General features: G+C 40.4%; 1 protein-coding gene across 1 annotated transcript in view; it reads left to right on the forward strand.

Annotated features, from left to right (window-relative positions):
• The window catches only part of cacna1da (calcium channel, voltage-dependent, L type, alpha 1D subunit, a), a 28,429-nt gene that overhangs the window by 9,549 nt on the left and 3,236 nt on the right, over nucleotides 1–15,644 (forward strand). Inside the window, exons 17-34 of the mRNA XM_046076077.1 lie at nucleotides 5–151; nucleotides 347–548; nucleotides 943–1,101; nucleotides 1,665–1,775; nucleotides 3,173–3,256; nucleotides 7,414–7,446; nucleotides 8,404–8,532; nucleotides 8,626–8,691; nucleotides 8,787–8,878; nucleotides 9,021–9,180; nucleotides 9,452–9,579; nucleotides 9,673–9,769; nucleotides 9,885–9,987; nucleotides 10,152–10,253; nucleotides 11,852–11,985; nucleotides 12,809–12,925; nucleotides 13,359–13,747; nucleotides 15,288–15,314. Coding sequence (XP_045932033.1) covers nucleotides 5–151; nucleotides 347–548; nucleotides 943–1,101; nucleotides 1,665–1,775; nucleotides 3,173–3,256; nucleotides 7,414–7,446; nucleotides 8,404–8,532; nucleotides 8,626–8,691; nucleotides 8,787–8,878; nucleotides 9,021–9,180; nucleotides 9,452–9,579; nucleotides 9,673–9,769; nucleotides 9,885–9,987; nucleotides 10,152–10,253; nucleotides 11,852–11,985; nucleotides 12,809–12,925; nucleotides 13,359–13,747; nucleotides 15,288–15,314 — 2,280 coding nt within the window. The remainder of the gene's footprint in view (nucleotides 1–4; nucleotides 152–346; nucleotides 549–942; nucleotides 1,102–1,664; nucleotides 1,776–3,172; nucleotides 3,257–7,413; nucleotides 7,447–8,403; nucleotides 8,533–8,625; nucleotides 8,692–8,786; nucleotides 8,879–9,020; nucleotides 9,181–9,451; nucleotides 9,580–9,672; nucleotides 9,770–9,884; nucleotides 9,988–10,151; nucleotides 10,254–11,851; nucleotides 11,986–12,808; nucleotides 12,926–13,358; nucleotides 13,748–15,287; nucleotides 15,315–15,644) is intronic.

Below are 15,644 nucleotides of genomic sequence, written 5' to 3' on the forward strand. Positions count from 1 at the left end.
ACAGGGGCACCTACATCCTGTATAAGGATGGAGATGTGAACCAGCCAACCATCCACAAACGACTGTGGCACAACAGCGACTTCAACTTTGACAACGTCCTCATGGCTATGATGGCTCTGTTCACTGTGTCCACTTTTGAAGGCTGGCCTGCGTAAGACTTTAATTTTAAATCACATGTCAAAGCTTTCAAAATGATACCACAAGCAGTCAGATCTCCATATTATCAACACCATTTAAAAAAAGTTAAAATAAAAGTTTTATCTGTGAGACACATTTCGTACTCACTCATAGATGATGTCTTCAGTTAGCTGGATCACATACTGTCTCTGTTTTCTTCTCTACTCAGGTTACTTTACAAGGCAATCGACTCCAACAGGGAGAACCTCGGCCCCATTTACAACTACCGTGTGGAGATTTCCATTTTCTTCATCATCTACATCATCATCATTGCTTTCTTTATGATGAACATCTTTGTAGGTTTTGTGATCGTCACATTTCAGGAACAAGGAGAGAAAGAGTACAAAAACTGTGAACTGGACAAGAACCAGGTCAGAGTTCAAAAAATGTGGGTGTGTGGAAGCAGCGGTTTGTGTGTGTATGTTTAAAATAGTTTAAGGAGAACTTAAGTATATAATATGCCATGTTGAGCACTGAAATGCTTAAATACTTTTTATTTATAGAGTTAGAAGATTTTAACTTCAGAAAAGTTAATAAGGCTACAGTGGGTGCCTTGACTTTGTGGTAATGTGTGAAGAAAAGGCTGGGGCACAATAAGTGCTAATCATTGCAGTTCACACACAAATATCCCATCTGGTCTTTTTCTGTGAAAATCCTAGAACTAACTGTTACATTGTTAATATAAGTAGTCTGGGTTGGATTCAAATGAGAGTATCAAGTGTGTTCTTAACTGAGCATTAAAACCTTTTGTATGTTTCTGTGCAGCGTCAGTGTGTGGAGTACGCTCTCAAGGCTCGTCCACTGAGGAGGTACATCCCTAAGAACCCGTACCAGTACAAGTTCTGGTATGTGGTGAACTCAACTGGGTTTGAGTACATCATGTTTGTGCTCATCATGCTCAACACACTCTGTCTGGCTGTACAGGTAAGAAATCACTCGAGCCAACCAGCTCTGTTTCTGTTGAATGCGATCACATGTGACAGCAACAGTTATTCTTAAGTAGACTATAATTTGACACAAAAGTGAACATCAAATATATTTACAGGTAATAGGCATTGGTGCAATGATCTACCAAAAATATTGTCATTAGTATTGATGAATTGTTTTATTTTGTTACCAGTAACTTAACTGTCAACTTTCTACTTGCATCACTGCCGTAATTACTTTAAGCAGTGTTGTTTTTATCAAGTTACTATGTGTGCAATTTAAAAGGTTTTGACATTGGCACCCTCTAGTGGTATTATCAAAAAAGGACATCAATGCAAGCAATCCCAACAACAAGGATATAAATGGACTGAAGTCAACATATACACCATCAATGTTCCGCCAGTTAAAAAAAAAAAATTATTACATGTCATTTATTTATTTTTTCTTGCTGACTAGAACAGACTTTGTTACGGCTTAAATTAATTAAGTGCAAAAAATAATATAACCGATCCCTTTTCTTCCGTTTTCTTTAACCACCCCTCTTTATGTCTTTTCTGCAGCACTATGGCCAGTCGGCACTCTTTAACTATGTAATGGACATTCTTAATATGGTCTTCACCGCTGTCTTCACTGTGGAAATGTTTCTCAAACTCATCGCTTTCAAACCTAGGGTGAGTCATATTACAAATGTCTTCACAGACACCCATATCTACCATCAAACAGAGACAGAGATACTTACCCAAATAAACAGCAAGGCACACACAGATGTCCTACTTTAACATACATTAATTGATACAGTTTTATTTATCAAAGGAATTCTTTGATACTGAGAAGTACACTTATTTGCTTTCTTCTCAACAGTTGAATGAGAAGATCAATAGCACCTTTCCTTAGTCTGTCAAATATGAAGCTATGGCCAACCTAGCTTAGCAGTAAAACTGAGAACAAGGAAAAACCTTTCTGGCCTGACCAAAAGGTAAAAAGTCACATGTCAGCTTCTCTGATGCTGGTGAGTAGACATTACTGCTCCAGGCCAAGAGATAGTCCAACACATAACCCCTGTGGAACCACATCGTTTTGCGGATTAACTTCGGACAGAGCCAGACAAGCTGTCTCATCCTGTTTCCAGTCTTTATGCTAAGCTAAACTAACATTCTCCTGGCTATATCTGAGTGATAATTCCATCCTCTCATCTAACTTTCGGCAAGAGATGTTTCAACTTCTTAAAATGTTTAAGAATGGAGCAGCATATGTGAAGGTGTGCAAACTGATGAGCCAGTTGTTTTTTCCCCCTCAATTGCCAACAGCTCTGTGTCGCGAAGAAGGACAGGATGCTAGTAAGCGTGTGGGGTGCAGTGCTGACTTTCCTTTTTTTTTCTTCTCTATAATAGCATTCACTGTTTGTCAAGTTCTTGGCAGCAGTCTTTTTGCAAGTAATATTAGTATTAACATCAATTTGGTGCAGATTGAGTGCTCTGCAGCTCAACCACAATTTGTATAAATCAGTGCATTACAATCATGGGCCCTCCAGCTGCAGTAGCCAGCAGGGGTCTGTGTGTTTGAAATGATCAGAATAAGTGTACTGTATATGAATTTCAGTGTTCAAGTAAAGACTTTTTTTTTGTTTGTGCGGATCTCACATCCAACTTGCCCATCACTTGCTCCACCTCACTCAGGGCTATTTTGGGGATGCCTGGAATGTGTTCGACGCACTGGTTGTGATTGGCAGCATAGTTGATATTGTTCTCAGTGAGATTGATGTAAGTAATCTCAGCTACAACAAGACCCGCTGCTCTCTGACCTCGCTCTCATGTTCAGGCCACCTCGGCTCACACTGCAGGTTTCTATGGCAGGACTCAAGATTTCTGGCTTTATATCTGATCACTGTTAATACTTTATCTCCTTTTTTTTTCTCTCTTGTTCTCCCCCTGGTCCTGCCATTTCATTACGACCTTTCGCCCGTTCCCTCTTTACTTTCCACTCTTCCCTGATTATCTGTCTGATTCCGTTTCCCTCTCCTTCTCTTCACTGTCTCTTTGCCCTTACATGTAACGCCATGCATTAACAGCACTATTTCGCTGATGCTTGGAACACATTTGATGCCTTAATTGTTGTTGGTAGCGTCGTTGATATCGCTATCACTGAAGTCAATGTAAGTACTCCTTTTTTCTGCCTCCCAAGTTGAACTGAAGCCTTACAGGAAAGCCACATGGTGATTTCCTGAATTATTTGTTGAAATTTGATAGTGCAGTTGGTCCCAAACTTTTTCTCATGAGGACCCTAAATATGAAGCAAATGTCTGCTTGACCCTCTGGATAGGAGTTCAGCACAGATCAATCAAGGAGGATCAATTCTTCTATTATTGTTGTTCATTTTAAGGATTTTAACACTGTTAATAGGTAAAAGTAAGTAGTATAAACAGGTTTTAAATAAAAATGTTTTCCCTTATGTTTTTAATCATCTGACGACCCCTCACACTTAATTTGGGAATGTCTGGTGTGTTCAGTTGTGGCCTCTACTTTAAAGATTGTATCTGCTGAACTAAAAGCTTCCATCACTATTATGATACTTAGCCTGCTAAAACTTTGCAATGTTATTTGTGGAAAGGCATTCATAGATGTGAAAGTGCCATTGGCTTATTCTGTAAAGCTTCAGTTTGACCTTCATTTATGTCCTGTTGTTATTAGTGCTGCAGCCACATTATACTGAGTTAATTGAATAGTCTATCTTGTTGGACTTTTGCCTCTGCTAAATGTTTTGTGGTCAGTGTGTTGCAGTACTGTTTTGGCAGGGATCATGACAAAATGTATGTTTATGCTGATTGTTAACCCCTTGGACATGGCAGTGAAAATACGTGCCAAAAACAGGAATCTCTCATGTTTTCTTTGTGAACTGACCCCTGTATTTGGTTCAGAGCAGGATGATTTGTGATGTGGTTGTCTAATTCTTATTCTTGTTCGTTTTGTTTCCATAGAAACTTGTAGAGGCAAGTATGGCAATGAACAATAATGTTTTCTGTGTGTAAAACTGTTGTATAACAACTTTATCTTTGGGGACCCCTTAACAGTGGATAAAAAAGCAAATTGGTCGTCTATTGTTTTATTGACTCAGGAAAAAGTAGATTTTTGCAGTTTTGTAGCACCTTAACGCAGATTCAGTTTTAATTAAAAGCCCATTTCAGTATTGATCAATCAAGTCAGTCGCTTTGAAAATCCATGTGAAGGCTTAATAAAATTACTTCTTCTCTGCTTTAACCAGTTACAATAATCCTCCTCTCTTTGTGGTTTAAAAAAACACCTAAAACAAAGACTACATGTCTGTGATCGATTTGTCGTGCTTTGAGTTTAACTGGTAAAAAAATGGTAAAGATTGTCAGATTTGTAGTCCAGGATACAAACAAACACCAGGAATGCTGTGAGACCAAATTTTAAGTCGAGGAATAGTTATGGTGATGATGGTGCGTGTTAGGGGTGAAGTGTGCCAAAGACTCACTGCTCCACCTGCTCCACCTGCTCCACCTGCTCCACCGTCTCCCTCCTGAGTGCTCTCGTGTCTGAGCTGCAGTGCTGTTTTTCTGGAGTTATATTTCATGTTTTCTGAGTTTGTTATTCCAAAATGTGTGTCTGCATGAGTGTCTAAACAAGCACTAACTTTGTTTAAAACATGTGTTGTGTTGGGGTGTGTAGGTTATTATTGTTATGCATGCGTGTTTTACATGTGTACATTTTGTACTTTAAGGTGTGCTGTGTGTTTGTGTGTTGGGAATTTTGGGGACATGATGTTGATTTCACAAGAGCTTTCATATTGGTTCTTGTGATGTGCCTTTCATTCACCATTAACATTTATTTGTGGTTTGCGTTGCATGAGGATGTTGCTGTTTGTGTCACACAGCAAACTGACCAGATATTAAACTTTTTCCATTGGATCATTTGTAATAGTTGTGGGTTTGCATTTTCAGTTATTGATGATTTTTACTACTTGCTTGCCTTACCAGACATAAGGTTTGTGATTGTTTAGTTTTTGACCTGACTACTGTGACCTCTCAAAATGCATGCTGGGAAGCGTCAGCCATTCACCTCATGCACCTCATTCGCTAACATCCTTCCCATGTCCCGCCTCTCACAGATGACGCTTGGCCACCCGCTCCACTCCCCACCGGTCAGTTTTTTTTCCATAGAGCTTTGTGAAGTTTGCCCTTTCTCTCTTGCCACGCCCTTCGACCTTTACCTCCAGACAGAATGGCGCTGGAGCTCAGAGCTTGGAAATTGCCATCCTACACAACATTAAGGAAAAGAACTCTGAGAGCCAATAAATTTGTAAAAAGCTGGAAATCGTGATGAGATTTTTAACAAATGTCGATCCTTTGCTTTCCTTGAAGTTGTGTAGGCCACTGCAGCTTCGCAGATTGTTAAGATTATGCATCGGTATTAGCTAAAACAGATAAGTAGATATAGAAGCTTTTCCAGTATCTAAAACTTAAATTAGTCTTCAGTTATAGTCCTCAAATGAAAGTAAAATTCTAAGCGTCCTTTCAGTTATCAGGTAAGAATTCACCAGTGGATCAGAAGATCCTTATTTTTGTACGTTTACACTGATGGTGGTTTAATGCAGCTGAGTTTGAGGTTCTTTGATGATCTTGTGTTTGTGTATCTGTGAGTGATTGTCTCTGTGTTTTGTTCTGTCTTCCTGTAGTGAGCTCTTAAAGCTCAGAATGGAGCTCATGTGTAGCGCAGGTGTGTAGACTCCAGTCAGGTGCATGAACACTCCAACAGTAAATCTCTACTCTCTGCCTCTTCACACCTCTCTGCCTCTCCTTTTCTTACTATTACAGTATGACTCAATCTGTCTGGCTTTTTATCTTCTATCCCAGTATTGGTCTCCGTCTCTGGTTTCCTCCTCCTCCCTGTCTTTCTTTCTCTCTCCTTTTCTTCACCTCTTTCTGCACCGGACTGTGAGAGCGCCCTGCTATGGCAGTTTTGTTGCAGGGAACTACTGACATGCATGAGTTGCTGCATTGCTATGAGTTCACCAATGGCTCCTCATCATTCAAATGTCTTGCGTGTGCGTGCAGTGCTTTCCCAGCAACGCAGCAATGCTAAACGCATGTTCCATCAACGCTGTGGCCAGGATTACCTAAAGAACCTCCTCAAGCTAATTCTACCTTTTTTTTCATCATGCTCATTTTGCACCTCATACTGACAGTTTGTCAAGTATTGTGCTGAGGGATTTGAATGAAGTATCCGTCTGAAGTGTATCTTTGTTTTCTTTGCTGAGTTAATTTCGTTACACAGGTCCAGTCAAACCACCACCACTATGATTGATGTTTCTATTTTATTTGGCACCGGGACTTTCTCTGTGTAAAAATGCTCGCTGAATACTGCTGATATTCTATTACTTGCTGTTAATGGCATGAATTGCAAACAATAACTGTGTATCTGGGTGCGGATTTGTGTGAGCAACTGTGTATTTCAACTTAATTTTATCAGGCTCAATCTTTTTTTGGGGAGGGGGTGGGATCAGCAAGCAAGAAAAAACATTGTTTTCAAAATATTTGATTTACATAAAATCATCACAACCCAGAGGAGAATGAGATCCCAGCTGTCGTTCATGTTCTACTCCTATGATGGGTGCCATTAATGATGCACACAATGTATGATTTTTGTCATATTTTGTCATATTTTGATGTGAACTTGCTGCCTGAATCCAAAGTCTAATTGTTGGAATTGGCAGGAAAAACAAAAAATTAGCTATGAGGCTCTGTAAGAGTAGCAGCTTTTATCATGACATGAATTCATAACATTTGTCATGTCAGTCTGTTAACGTCTCATTAACATTGTCTAAAGCTCGGCAAAGATATCTCAATCCATAAAATCCATGTAATCCCATCAGTAATGACCTTCACACCGGGGGAGTGATAAAGTTGTGTGCCAGTCTTACATGTTACTAAGTGATGGAGTAATTTCATGTTGTTTGTCAGTATGACATGCGATTGTCAAGTTCTACATGGAGAATGTTAAGCCTTAAAACTGTTGTATGGCAGTCTTTTAAAGTGTTAAGATAATGTTTTGTGTCTGTCATTATATTAAGTGTACATAGACAGTGATACATGAATGTCTGTCTTTGTCATAGTGAAACAATAAGACAGTTTTGTCCCGTCAATGAGAAGAGTAGTGACTTTGTTCTGTCTACGTGTTGACTGGCGTTGTGTGATGAAAGACTTTTCAAATGTAATGTATACGTGTTTGGCCCAATGTGTGTGAGACCTGCGGGCTCTGTGCAAGTCATTAATACAGGTCTTTGATTTTAAAGCCAACGGAGACTCCTCAGGTGGATGATCAGGGGGTAAGATGCTCCGTACCCCCCTTCCCCCTCTTCAGGGCCATGCCATGTTTAGATCTGCATTTCTTTGTTTGGTATTTTTCTGTTGTCTATAACATCTCCAATGATCTATTGCTTATTTTTAGTTTCCATTCTCTTTATTTTCTTTTGGGAATTTTTCTCACATTTGTTTTTGTTTGTTCATTTGTATAAATCCTCAAAACATTTGCCTTTCATTTTCCTAAATGTTTGGAGTAATTGGAGTTATTTTTAAGGAGAGTGTGTCACTCAAACGTGACGCTGTGTGTCCTGTTGGGTGGGAGTGGTTTTGGGCCGCTCCTCACGTTTGTACTGTTGACACTGCTACATGGTCTCTGCCACCATTCTTGCGTGTGGTAGTGACCCATGGGTGACCCCTGGGATCAGGTCACCTAGCTGTGACCTGTGAACCTCCTGGCTGACCCATTCGGGTTGGCCCCACTGTGACTCCGCATGCAGTGACTCTGGACTGAGGGTGCCATGCTTGTGCAGATGTGTCCTGTCAAGTATGGCAAGGTTTTCTCCAGCATGCTTGCCTCCTTGCTTCCTCCCCTATAGGTCTTTACAGTGACAGGGCTCCTGACAGTGCTTTGGAGGCAGAATAACAGAAACATATCAGCTGCAGCTACACTGCTTAATAATGTTGTGACCAGAAATGGTCTAAAATCTACAGCCTTGCTGTATAGAATAACTGCAGTTTGAACATCGAATAGATGTTGCCACCACACCAAAAAAATAATCCATCAAATTCAAAACAAGGTTTGATCCAAACATGCAGTTTTCCATGACGCACAGATGCAGTGTTGCTTTGTAGCCCATATGTATCTGGCACAGGGGTCTCAGTTCAGACCTCCTCATCCCATAAAGCACAGCCAGGTACTCTGTGTTCACTACATACACTTTTGCTCTCCTGTCCTCTGACTCTGGTCTGTTTCTCCACAGAACACAGAGGACAGCGCTCGCATCTCCATCACCTTCTTTCGTCTCTTTCGAGTCATGCGGTTGGTCAAGCTCCTCAGCAGAGGGGAGGGCATTCGCACCCTGCTTTGGACTTTCATCAAGTCCTTCCAGGTGAGGCGCAGTACAATTGTCTGATCAGTGACTAAGTATTAAAGTCCGGCGTATTAATCTTTTTCTCCTTTCTTTCCTCTCTTTTGCCTGAAGGCTCTGCCATATGTTGCTCTTCTTATAGCCATGTTGTTCTTCATCTACGCTGTCATTGGCATGCAGGTCGGTGAAGAAATGTGATGCAAGTATATTCCCTCTGTCTTACCTGAGTTGGTAAGGGTGCAGTCAAATTAATGCGGGCAATATATCTTCTTCAGGTGTTTGGAAAGGTTGCCATGGTGGACGGCACACACATCAACAGAAACAACAACTTCCAGACCTTCCCTCAGGCTGTGCTCCTTCTCTTCAGGTGTGTAGGATTTTGGGGGCCAGGGTACATCGGGAAACTGATTCATTGTATTTTTAATATTTTTCTTTTTAGTTTGTGTATATATTTCTGGGTTGCCTGTTGAGTGATCCATTTGTATCCGTCCTGACTGTCTGTTCCCCAGATGTGCCACTGGAGAGGCATGGCAGGAGATCATGTTGGCCTGTATGCCAGGGAAACTGTGTGACCCAGAGTCCGACTACAACCCTGGAGAGGAGATGACGTGTGGCAGTGGATTTGCAATAGTTTACTTCATCACCTTCTACATGCTCTGCGCCTTTTTGGTACACACAAAAATGAAATTGTTTGGCTTATAACTAGTTATTTACTTTACAGTTCTTTGCCTTCTGTACTAGCATCACTAGAGCACCACAGGTTAAGATTTAAAATCATTCCTACATTATGATTTTGCTTATGTACAACCGAGGCCCATACAACTCTACAGATATTCTATAAACAGCATGGCTCCCAATAATTTGAGGACTAAACAAAGTGGTTATATGATATTGGCCATAACACTTCTCAATAATAAACTGTGCAATCTTTCCCATCTAGATTATCAATTTGTTTGTTGCCGTCATCATGGACAACTTTGACTATCTAACACGTGATTGGTCCATTCTTGGACCACACCACCTTGATGAATTCAAGAGAATTTGGTCTGAGTACGACCCAGAGGCAAAGTATGTGTTTTACCTATAGTATCTGTGGAGTGAATCTCTATTAGCAAGTAATATGACAGTTAAGGTCTTGAGTCTGTTTTGTTTCTCACACAGGGGCAGAATTAAACACCTGGATGTTGTGACACTCCTTCGTCGTATCCAGCCTCCTCTCGGCTTTGGCAAATTGTGCCCTCACAGAGTCGCTTGCAAGGTCTCTTCCCCTCCCTTCTTTTATTATCTTATTTCCAAAATGTACACAGAAATACTGATAATTCAGCTCGTCTGTTCTAAAACGTTAAAGGCCTCTGTCTGCTCTCTTCTTTCAGAGGCTGGTAGCAATGAACATGCCTCTGAACAGCGACGGCACAGTCATGTTTAACGCCACTTTGTTTGCACTGGTGCGCACCGCTCTGAAGATCAAAACAGAAGGTACCAGCCAAATAGAAGTCACATGATCCTGCGCTGCTTCTAGAAAACACATACAATACTCTGCTGATGCATTCACTACCTGTAATTATGAGCTTGCATGGATTTAAAATGGCTGAGTACTGGAGTGCTGGTGTCTCAGGGGTGTTTGTTTCCTTGTGGTGCAGGTAATCTGGAGCAGGCCAATGAAGAACTGCGAGCTGTCATCAAGAAAATCTGGAAGAGAACCAGCATGAAGCTGCTGGATCAAGTGGTACCCCCTGCTGGTGGTTAGTGAAATTGGCAGTGTCAGTCAATTAAATCACACACACTCCTAGTCCTTCTGTTACAGTTTGACACAAACCAAACTACAGCAGCTTGCACCGAATCTCACACACAAACACACACACACACACACACACACCATATGCTGGCCACTTGCTGTTTGCATAAAATTACAGAAAGCTCCAAACTGCTTTTTCATATCTTTGTCCTTAAATAAAATCTCACTCACGCACATACATTCTCACACACAAGTAAAGCTGTATTGTGCTGTTTCTGCTCTGTTCATGTTTCTTCTCCATGTGTGTTTGATCCACACTCCTCCCTCCTGCCCTGGATGCTGATGGAGGCCACTGACTGTCTGCTGGGCTTCGGGCTTGCATGGCCTTGTAGACCACTGTGCAAGTGCATGCTCTGTCTTTCTCACTAATCCATCGCCTTTCTCTATTTCTCCGCCTGTCTCCATTGTTCTAAACTCTGTCCTTTTCTCACTGCTTGAGCTCCCACAGCTTATTCTTCTCACACTGTTATATCTCTGTATCCAAAACTCTGAGGCTCTTCAGAATATTCTGAAGCAGTTCTGTTTTAGGGTGGTGGCATGGAACTAGTGTTGCCTCTCTCTCTCCGATCTCTATCCCCAGCGTGCTTGTTCAAAGTGATTCAGACCCCTGCTTCAGAATGATTCTCACATACTCTTCAAAGTCGAAAAAATATATATATATCATACATACATCTAAGAACATGCCCTGAAAGTACAAGCACACACATCATTTAACATAAAAGCATATATGAGCACAAACAGGTGAATTTTACACAAACATACTAGATGATTCATATAGTATACATTTATGACGCATACTGTAGATCTGCTTGCTTGCATGTGCTGAAGAAGTAAATTAAATATAAACACAAAAAATAATTTGGCTCACACACCCTCCTGCCTCCCAATAAAATATGTAAAAAGTGTCTCAAAGGTAAATTAATGTCAGTTTAAATTTAAATAAAATAAAAAACGCTAATTTTTACGTCTCTATTTGCAGCCTGTATGTAAATGCTAATTACACACTACAAGTGGCAGCATTATTTAATCGTACTGTAAGTTTATTTGTAGTCTACTGGATCATAATTCTGCTCACAGCGTCCACTTCATCAGTAGCCCAACTTTAAGGAAAAAGGACAGAGAAGTTACAGTAGTTATTACTCACAGCTTTCATGGATCACATTTAAAATCAAACACACATATAATGTAGAAGATCTCACTTTTATCATCGATAGCTCTTCGGATGTAAAAGTTCACAAACACAAACAAAGATTTTGCCGCAAATATTTGATTTTATGTTCTTTTTGAAACAGCGAAGGATCTCAGGTGGTGCAGATTGAGGTACAGTATATACACCATCAAGATGGATGTATATAATTTGGATATAAATTATTTTGGTTGATTGGGATTAAAGAGTGCCTCACTTGTCTGCAGTTCTAAGGTGATGGACCCACAATTTTAAGGAGAATGGACGAGGGAGGAGAAGAGTCTCTCCTTCTCTCTCCCAGTGTACTGTGTGTAGTGAGCTGCTGACACAGGAAGCATTTGTGTGGTCTGTTCACTCAGATGATGAGGTAACCGTGGGGAAGTTCTATGCCACTTTCCTGATACAGGACTACTTTAGGAAATTCAAGAAACGTAAAGAGGAAGGCCTGGTGGGTGCTCACCCCTCCCAGAACAACACAGCTATTGCTTTACAGGTGAGTCTCCCAGTGTTTGTGTGTTATTTACGAGAGAGAGGAGAGAGATTGTTTGAAATATGAGCATTGTAATTGTGTTGAGTAAGTGTGTAAAATGTGTCTTTGTGCATTTCATTCAAATATCATTACGTGTGCTAATGTTATGGTTTATGATCCAGCAGGACGTTCATGATCTTGGTGTACAGTATGAATCTGTTACTGTGATTTATATGTGCCCAGTGTGTGAATTTCTTGTTCGCATCTCTGCGTCTTTAAATATCATAGATGTTGATGTTAAGCGTATGTCATTGTCTCCAGCTATCATTCCATGTGTTTTCTGTGCATCACAGTTCACTCATCGACCCATGAAAATCACATGCAAAGCATGTTGCCATTTCTGTTACCTTATAATGTCGGATATATGGCTATAATGTATCCCCATATATCATTGTCAGTAAACATGACCAGCTTTAGTTAATTTATAATGACATTTTTTCTGTATGTTGTGCTAATGTTGTTAAGTACACCCACAAAGGGAAGGGTTAGGGTTAAAGTAATTATTTACTGCACTCACTGCAGCATGTGTTGGACAAAGCGCAGCTGGGTGGTCAGACGTTTCAGCTAAGTAATACTCACAGCAGGTGGCATTCAGGAGAGCACATTTGTCTGTCTGTGTCATCTCTCACAGTCTGTCAGTACTGTAAATGTTAGGTGTTGCATATTCCAGTGCAGGCATGTGTATGCCCAGTATGTGTGGTGGTTGTGGCTGGATGATGTCAGATTTCGTACTGTGAGTTGAAAGATGAAGGTCAAGCGTTTAGTCCTCTCATTGTCATGGTTACAGGCTGGCCTTCGCACCCTGCATGATATTGGGCCCGAAATTCGCCGAGCGATATCATGTGATCTGCAAGATGACGAGCTAGTAGACTTTATTCCAGAGGAAGACGAGGAAATTTATAGGGTAAACTGATTTAATTTTACATGACAGGAGGAATGTTTGTAGCTAAATATAAATATTGTGCTTGTAAAGTGTTTTTCATGGTATTGCACATTAAAAAGCTTTTTATATGAGGAAATGTGCTTAGAGAAATATTAATCAACAAAATATGAATTAGATGTACTGTCTACTCTAATTTATATTGCTACAATATGTAGAATTTGTTTATTTGGTTTATTTTGGCTTTCTTTGTTTTTCCTCCATTTCAATTCCAAGAAATTGCAAACAGTGCATTCATTTTGCTCACGTCATGTGTCATGAACCCAGCTTCTGAACTTCTTTTTGCTCATACAATTTCTGGAAAGAAAATCAGCCCCCAGACTTAACATCAATAGCACATTTGTTCTGCTGCTTTGTAAGAAGCCCTGGTGGTTTTACTTTGAGCGTTCCTTCACAGCGTAACGGTGGGCTCTTCGGTAACCATCTCATGAACGGCGGTCATCGGCGATCCAACGGCCATCAGACCAACGCCACACAGCGACCACTACAGGTGCAACCTCCACCTCACTACGCCCACATGGAGCAGCCGGTGGGACGCCTATCTCGAGCAAACGCAATGTCGCACCCCAACCACCACCATCACCACCACCACCATCACAACCGCCACCACAACTCCTACGGCAAGTCTCCCAAATCCACCAACATCAACCTCAACAATGCCAACATGTCCAGTCTGCCCAACGGAGGACACCATCGTTACTATGAGCATGCACCTCCCAATGGCTACCCAGGTCTTCGCAGCTCCTACTATGACTACGACAAGCCTCGGACACCCCAGGGTCAAAGGTATCCACACACTGATCATCGGCCTTTTGAAATGGTTTAAACAATAGATGTAGAGTGAGACACGTGAGTTGAAATATACCCTTTGTCTCTGGGCACATTTTGCTTGGAGTTGTGTTCTTGTTGCTAAACTCGCCAAATGTAGAAATTACATGTGAACTAAGCTTATAAAGTCACATCACATCATGATATTTTCAACACTCCCACAAGACAATGATGACAGAAAATCCCTTCTATTTTTGAAATGCAATCCATACCATGGTTTTTCTAAGTTAAAATTAGAACTTTTTGAAGATGTTCAAGTTTCATATAAAACCATTCAGTTTGACCTATTAGTCAAATTATTCAGACATTTTGGGAAATACTCTTTATTACAGTCAAGGGATGGTTAGCTTAGCTTAATATAAAGACTGTAAATGGGAAAACAGAGGTTAGCTGTTTTCCCATTTCCAGTCTTTACACTAAGCTAAGCTAACTGGCTGCAGGAGGTTGCTTCATATTTGCTGTAATCATTTGATCAGTCATCTCATCTAAAAATTTCGAACTATTTAAGATGCTGTGACAGATTTTGGTCCAAGTTTGTTTGCTCATATGGAATTTTTTTCAAAATACATATATGAAGGCATTAATATTTTGAATTAATGCCCTGCCCTAGTTGGTTGTGTCTTTCCTATTTAGCTTTCTCATGATTTTTGTGAAGAGATAGACTGTTAAGACATAAAATACCTAATACACAAAATAGCTCATAGAATATCACACAATAATAACATCTGACAGCAGGTATAAACATTTCAAAGTATATAGATATGGATTATGGATTTCCCCTTAAGTGCTGAAGGCTGAAACTTTAATGCATAGATAAAAAACAATTGAAGAAATTTCTGAAAGTATTTTTTGTTTCGCTGTTCTCCTTTCACGCAGCTATCTTTAGTTGTTGACAGCACATAACTGAGGGAATTTAAAAGCCATTGGTATTAATTTATATACCTTGAGTGCTTGCTGCATCAAGAAGACCTGTGGACTTTATCTGTTGTATAAGTATTTTCATGCCCACTGGCAAGACCCAGCTTCTTATCAAACCTTCCCTTTTCGCAAACCTTTATTGTAAACCCTTCACTTCATAATGGATCACAAGCCCACTCTCATGCCGACGGTTAATTTCATAAGTGAACAATATATACACATATCTCCTGATTTTCCATGTTCTGTTTAGTCAGCCGCTCCAGTATTGGGCCTGTTTTTCTTTAGTACCCAATAAGTTTGGGGGACAATTTCATTACTGCCACTCTGCAAAAGAGAAATGATTTTTAGTTTGGTTCTTATCTTAAGAATAGAAAATGGAATTGTCAACCAACACTGGAGTTGATGTCCGCCATCATGCTCTCTCCTCCTCATACATATATATGAGAATGCTGTATATGATTCATATACTGTATGATATATATGTCACGCTTTCTCCACCCTTTTCTCTGTGTTCTCTCCTCCCTTTCTCCTTCCTAACCAAAATTCTTTATCTCAACCATCCCTCTGCTTTCTTGGACAGAAGGCGCTACTATGAGACCTATGTTAGGTATGTTGATTTTCTAGGTTTGGCTCCAGCAATTTGTCTCAACAGCAAAAGAAGGACTTTATTGTTTATTATGGTTTTGGATCAGTGAATGGTTGCATTCTTGCTAAGTCAGTGTTATGTGCTATATGCTGGCCAATCATATGTCTGGTTATCATCTGCCACTGTTGATGCAGTTGGGTCAGTGCTTTGAATTAAAAGGAGAAATAATGTAATTGTTGGCCAGCATATCGCTGAGAGCAGCCCTGCTTTATGCATGTGTCAAAGTGACGTGTACGAGAATTTGTTTTAAAAACTGCACTGCTAGTCACCCCCCCCCCCCCCCCCCCAACT

This window comes from Micropterus dolomieu, linkage group LG18, assembly GCF_021292245.1.
Source record: "Micropterus dolomieu isolate WLL.071019.BEF.003 ecotype Adirondacks linkage group LG18, ASM2129224v1, whole genome shotgun sequence".
Lineage (NCBI taxonomy): Eukaryota > Metazoa > Chordata > Actinopteri > Centrarchiformes > Centrarchidae > Micropterus > Micropterus dolomieu.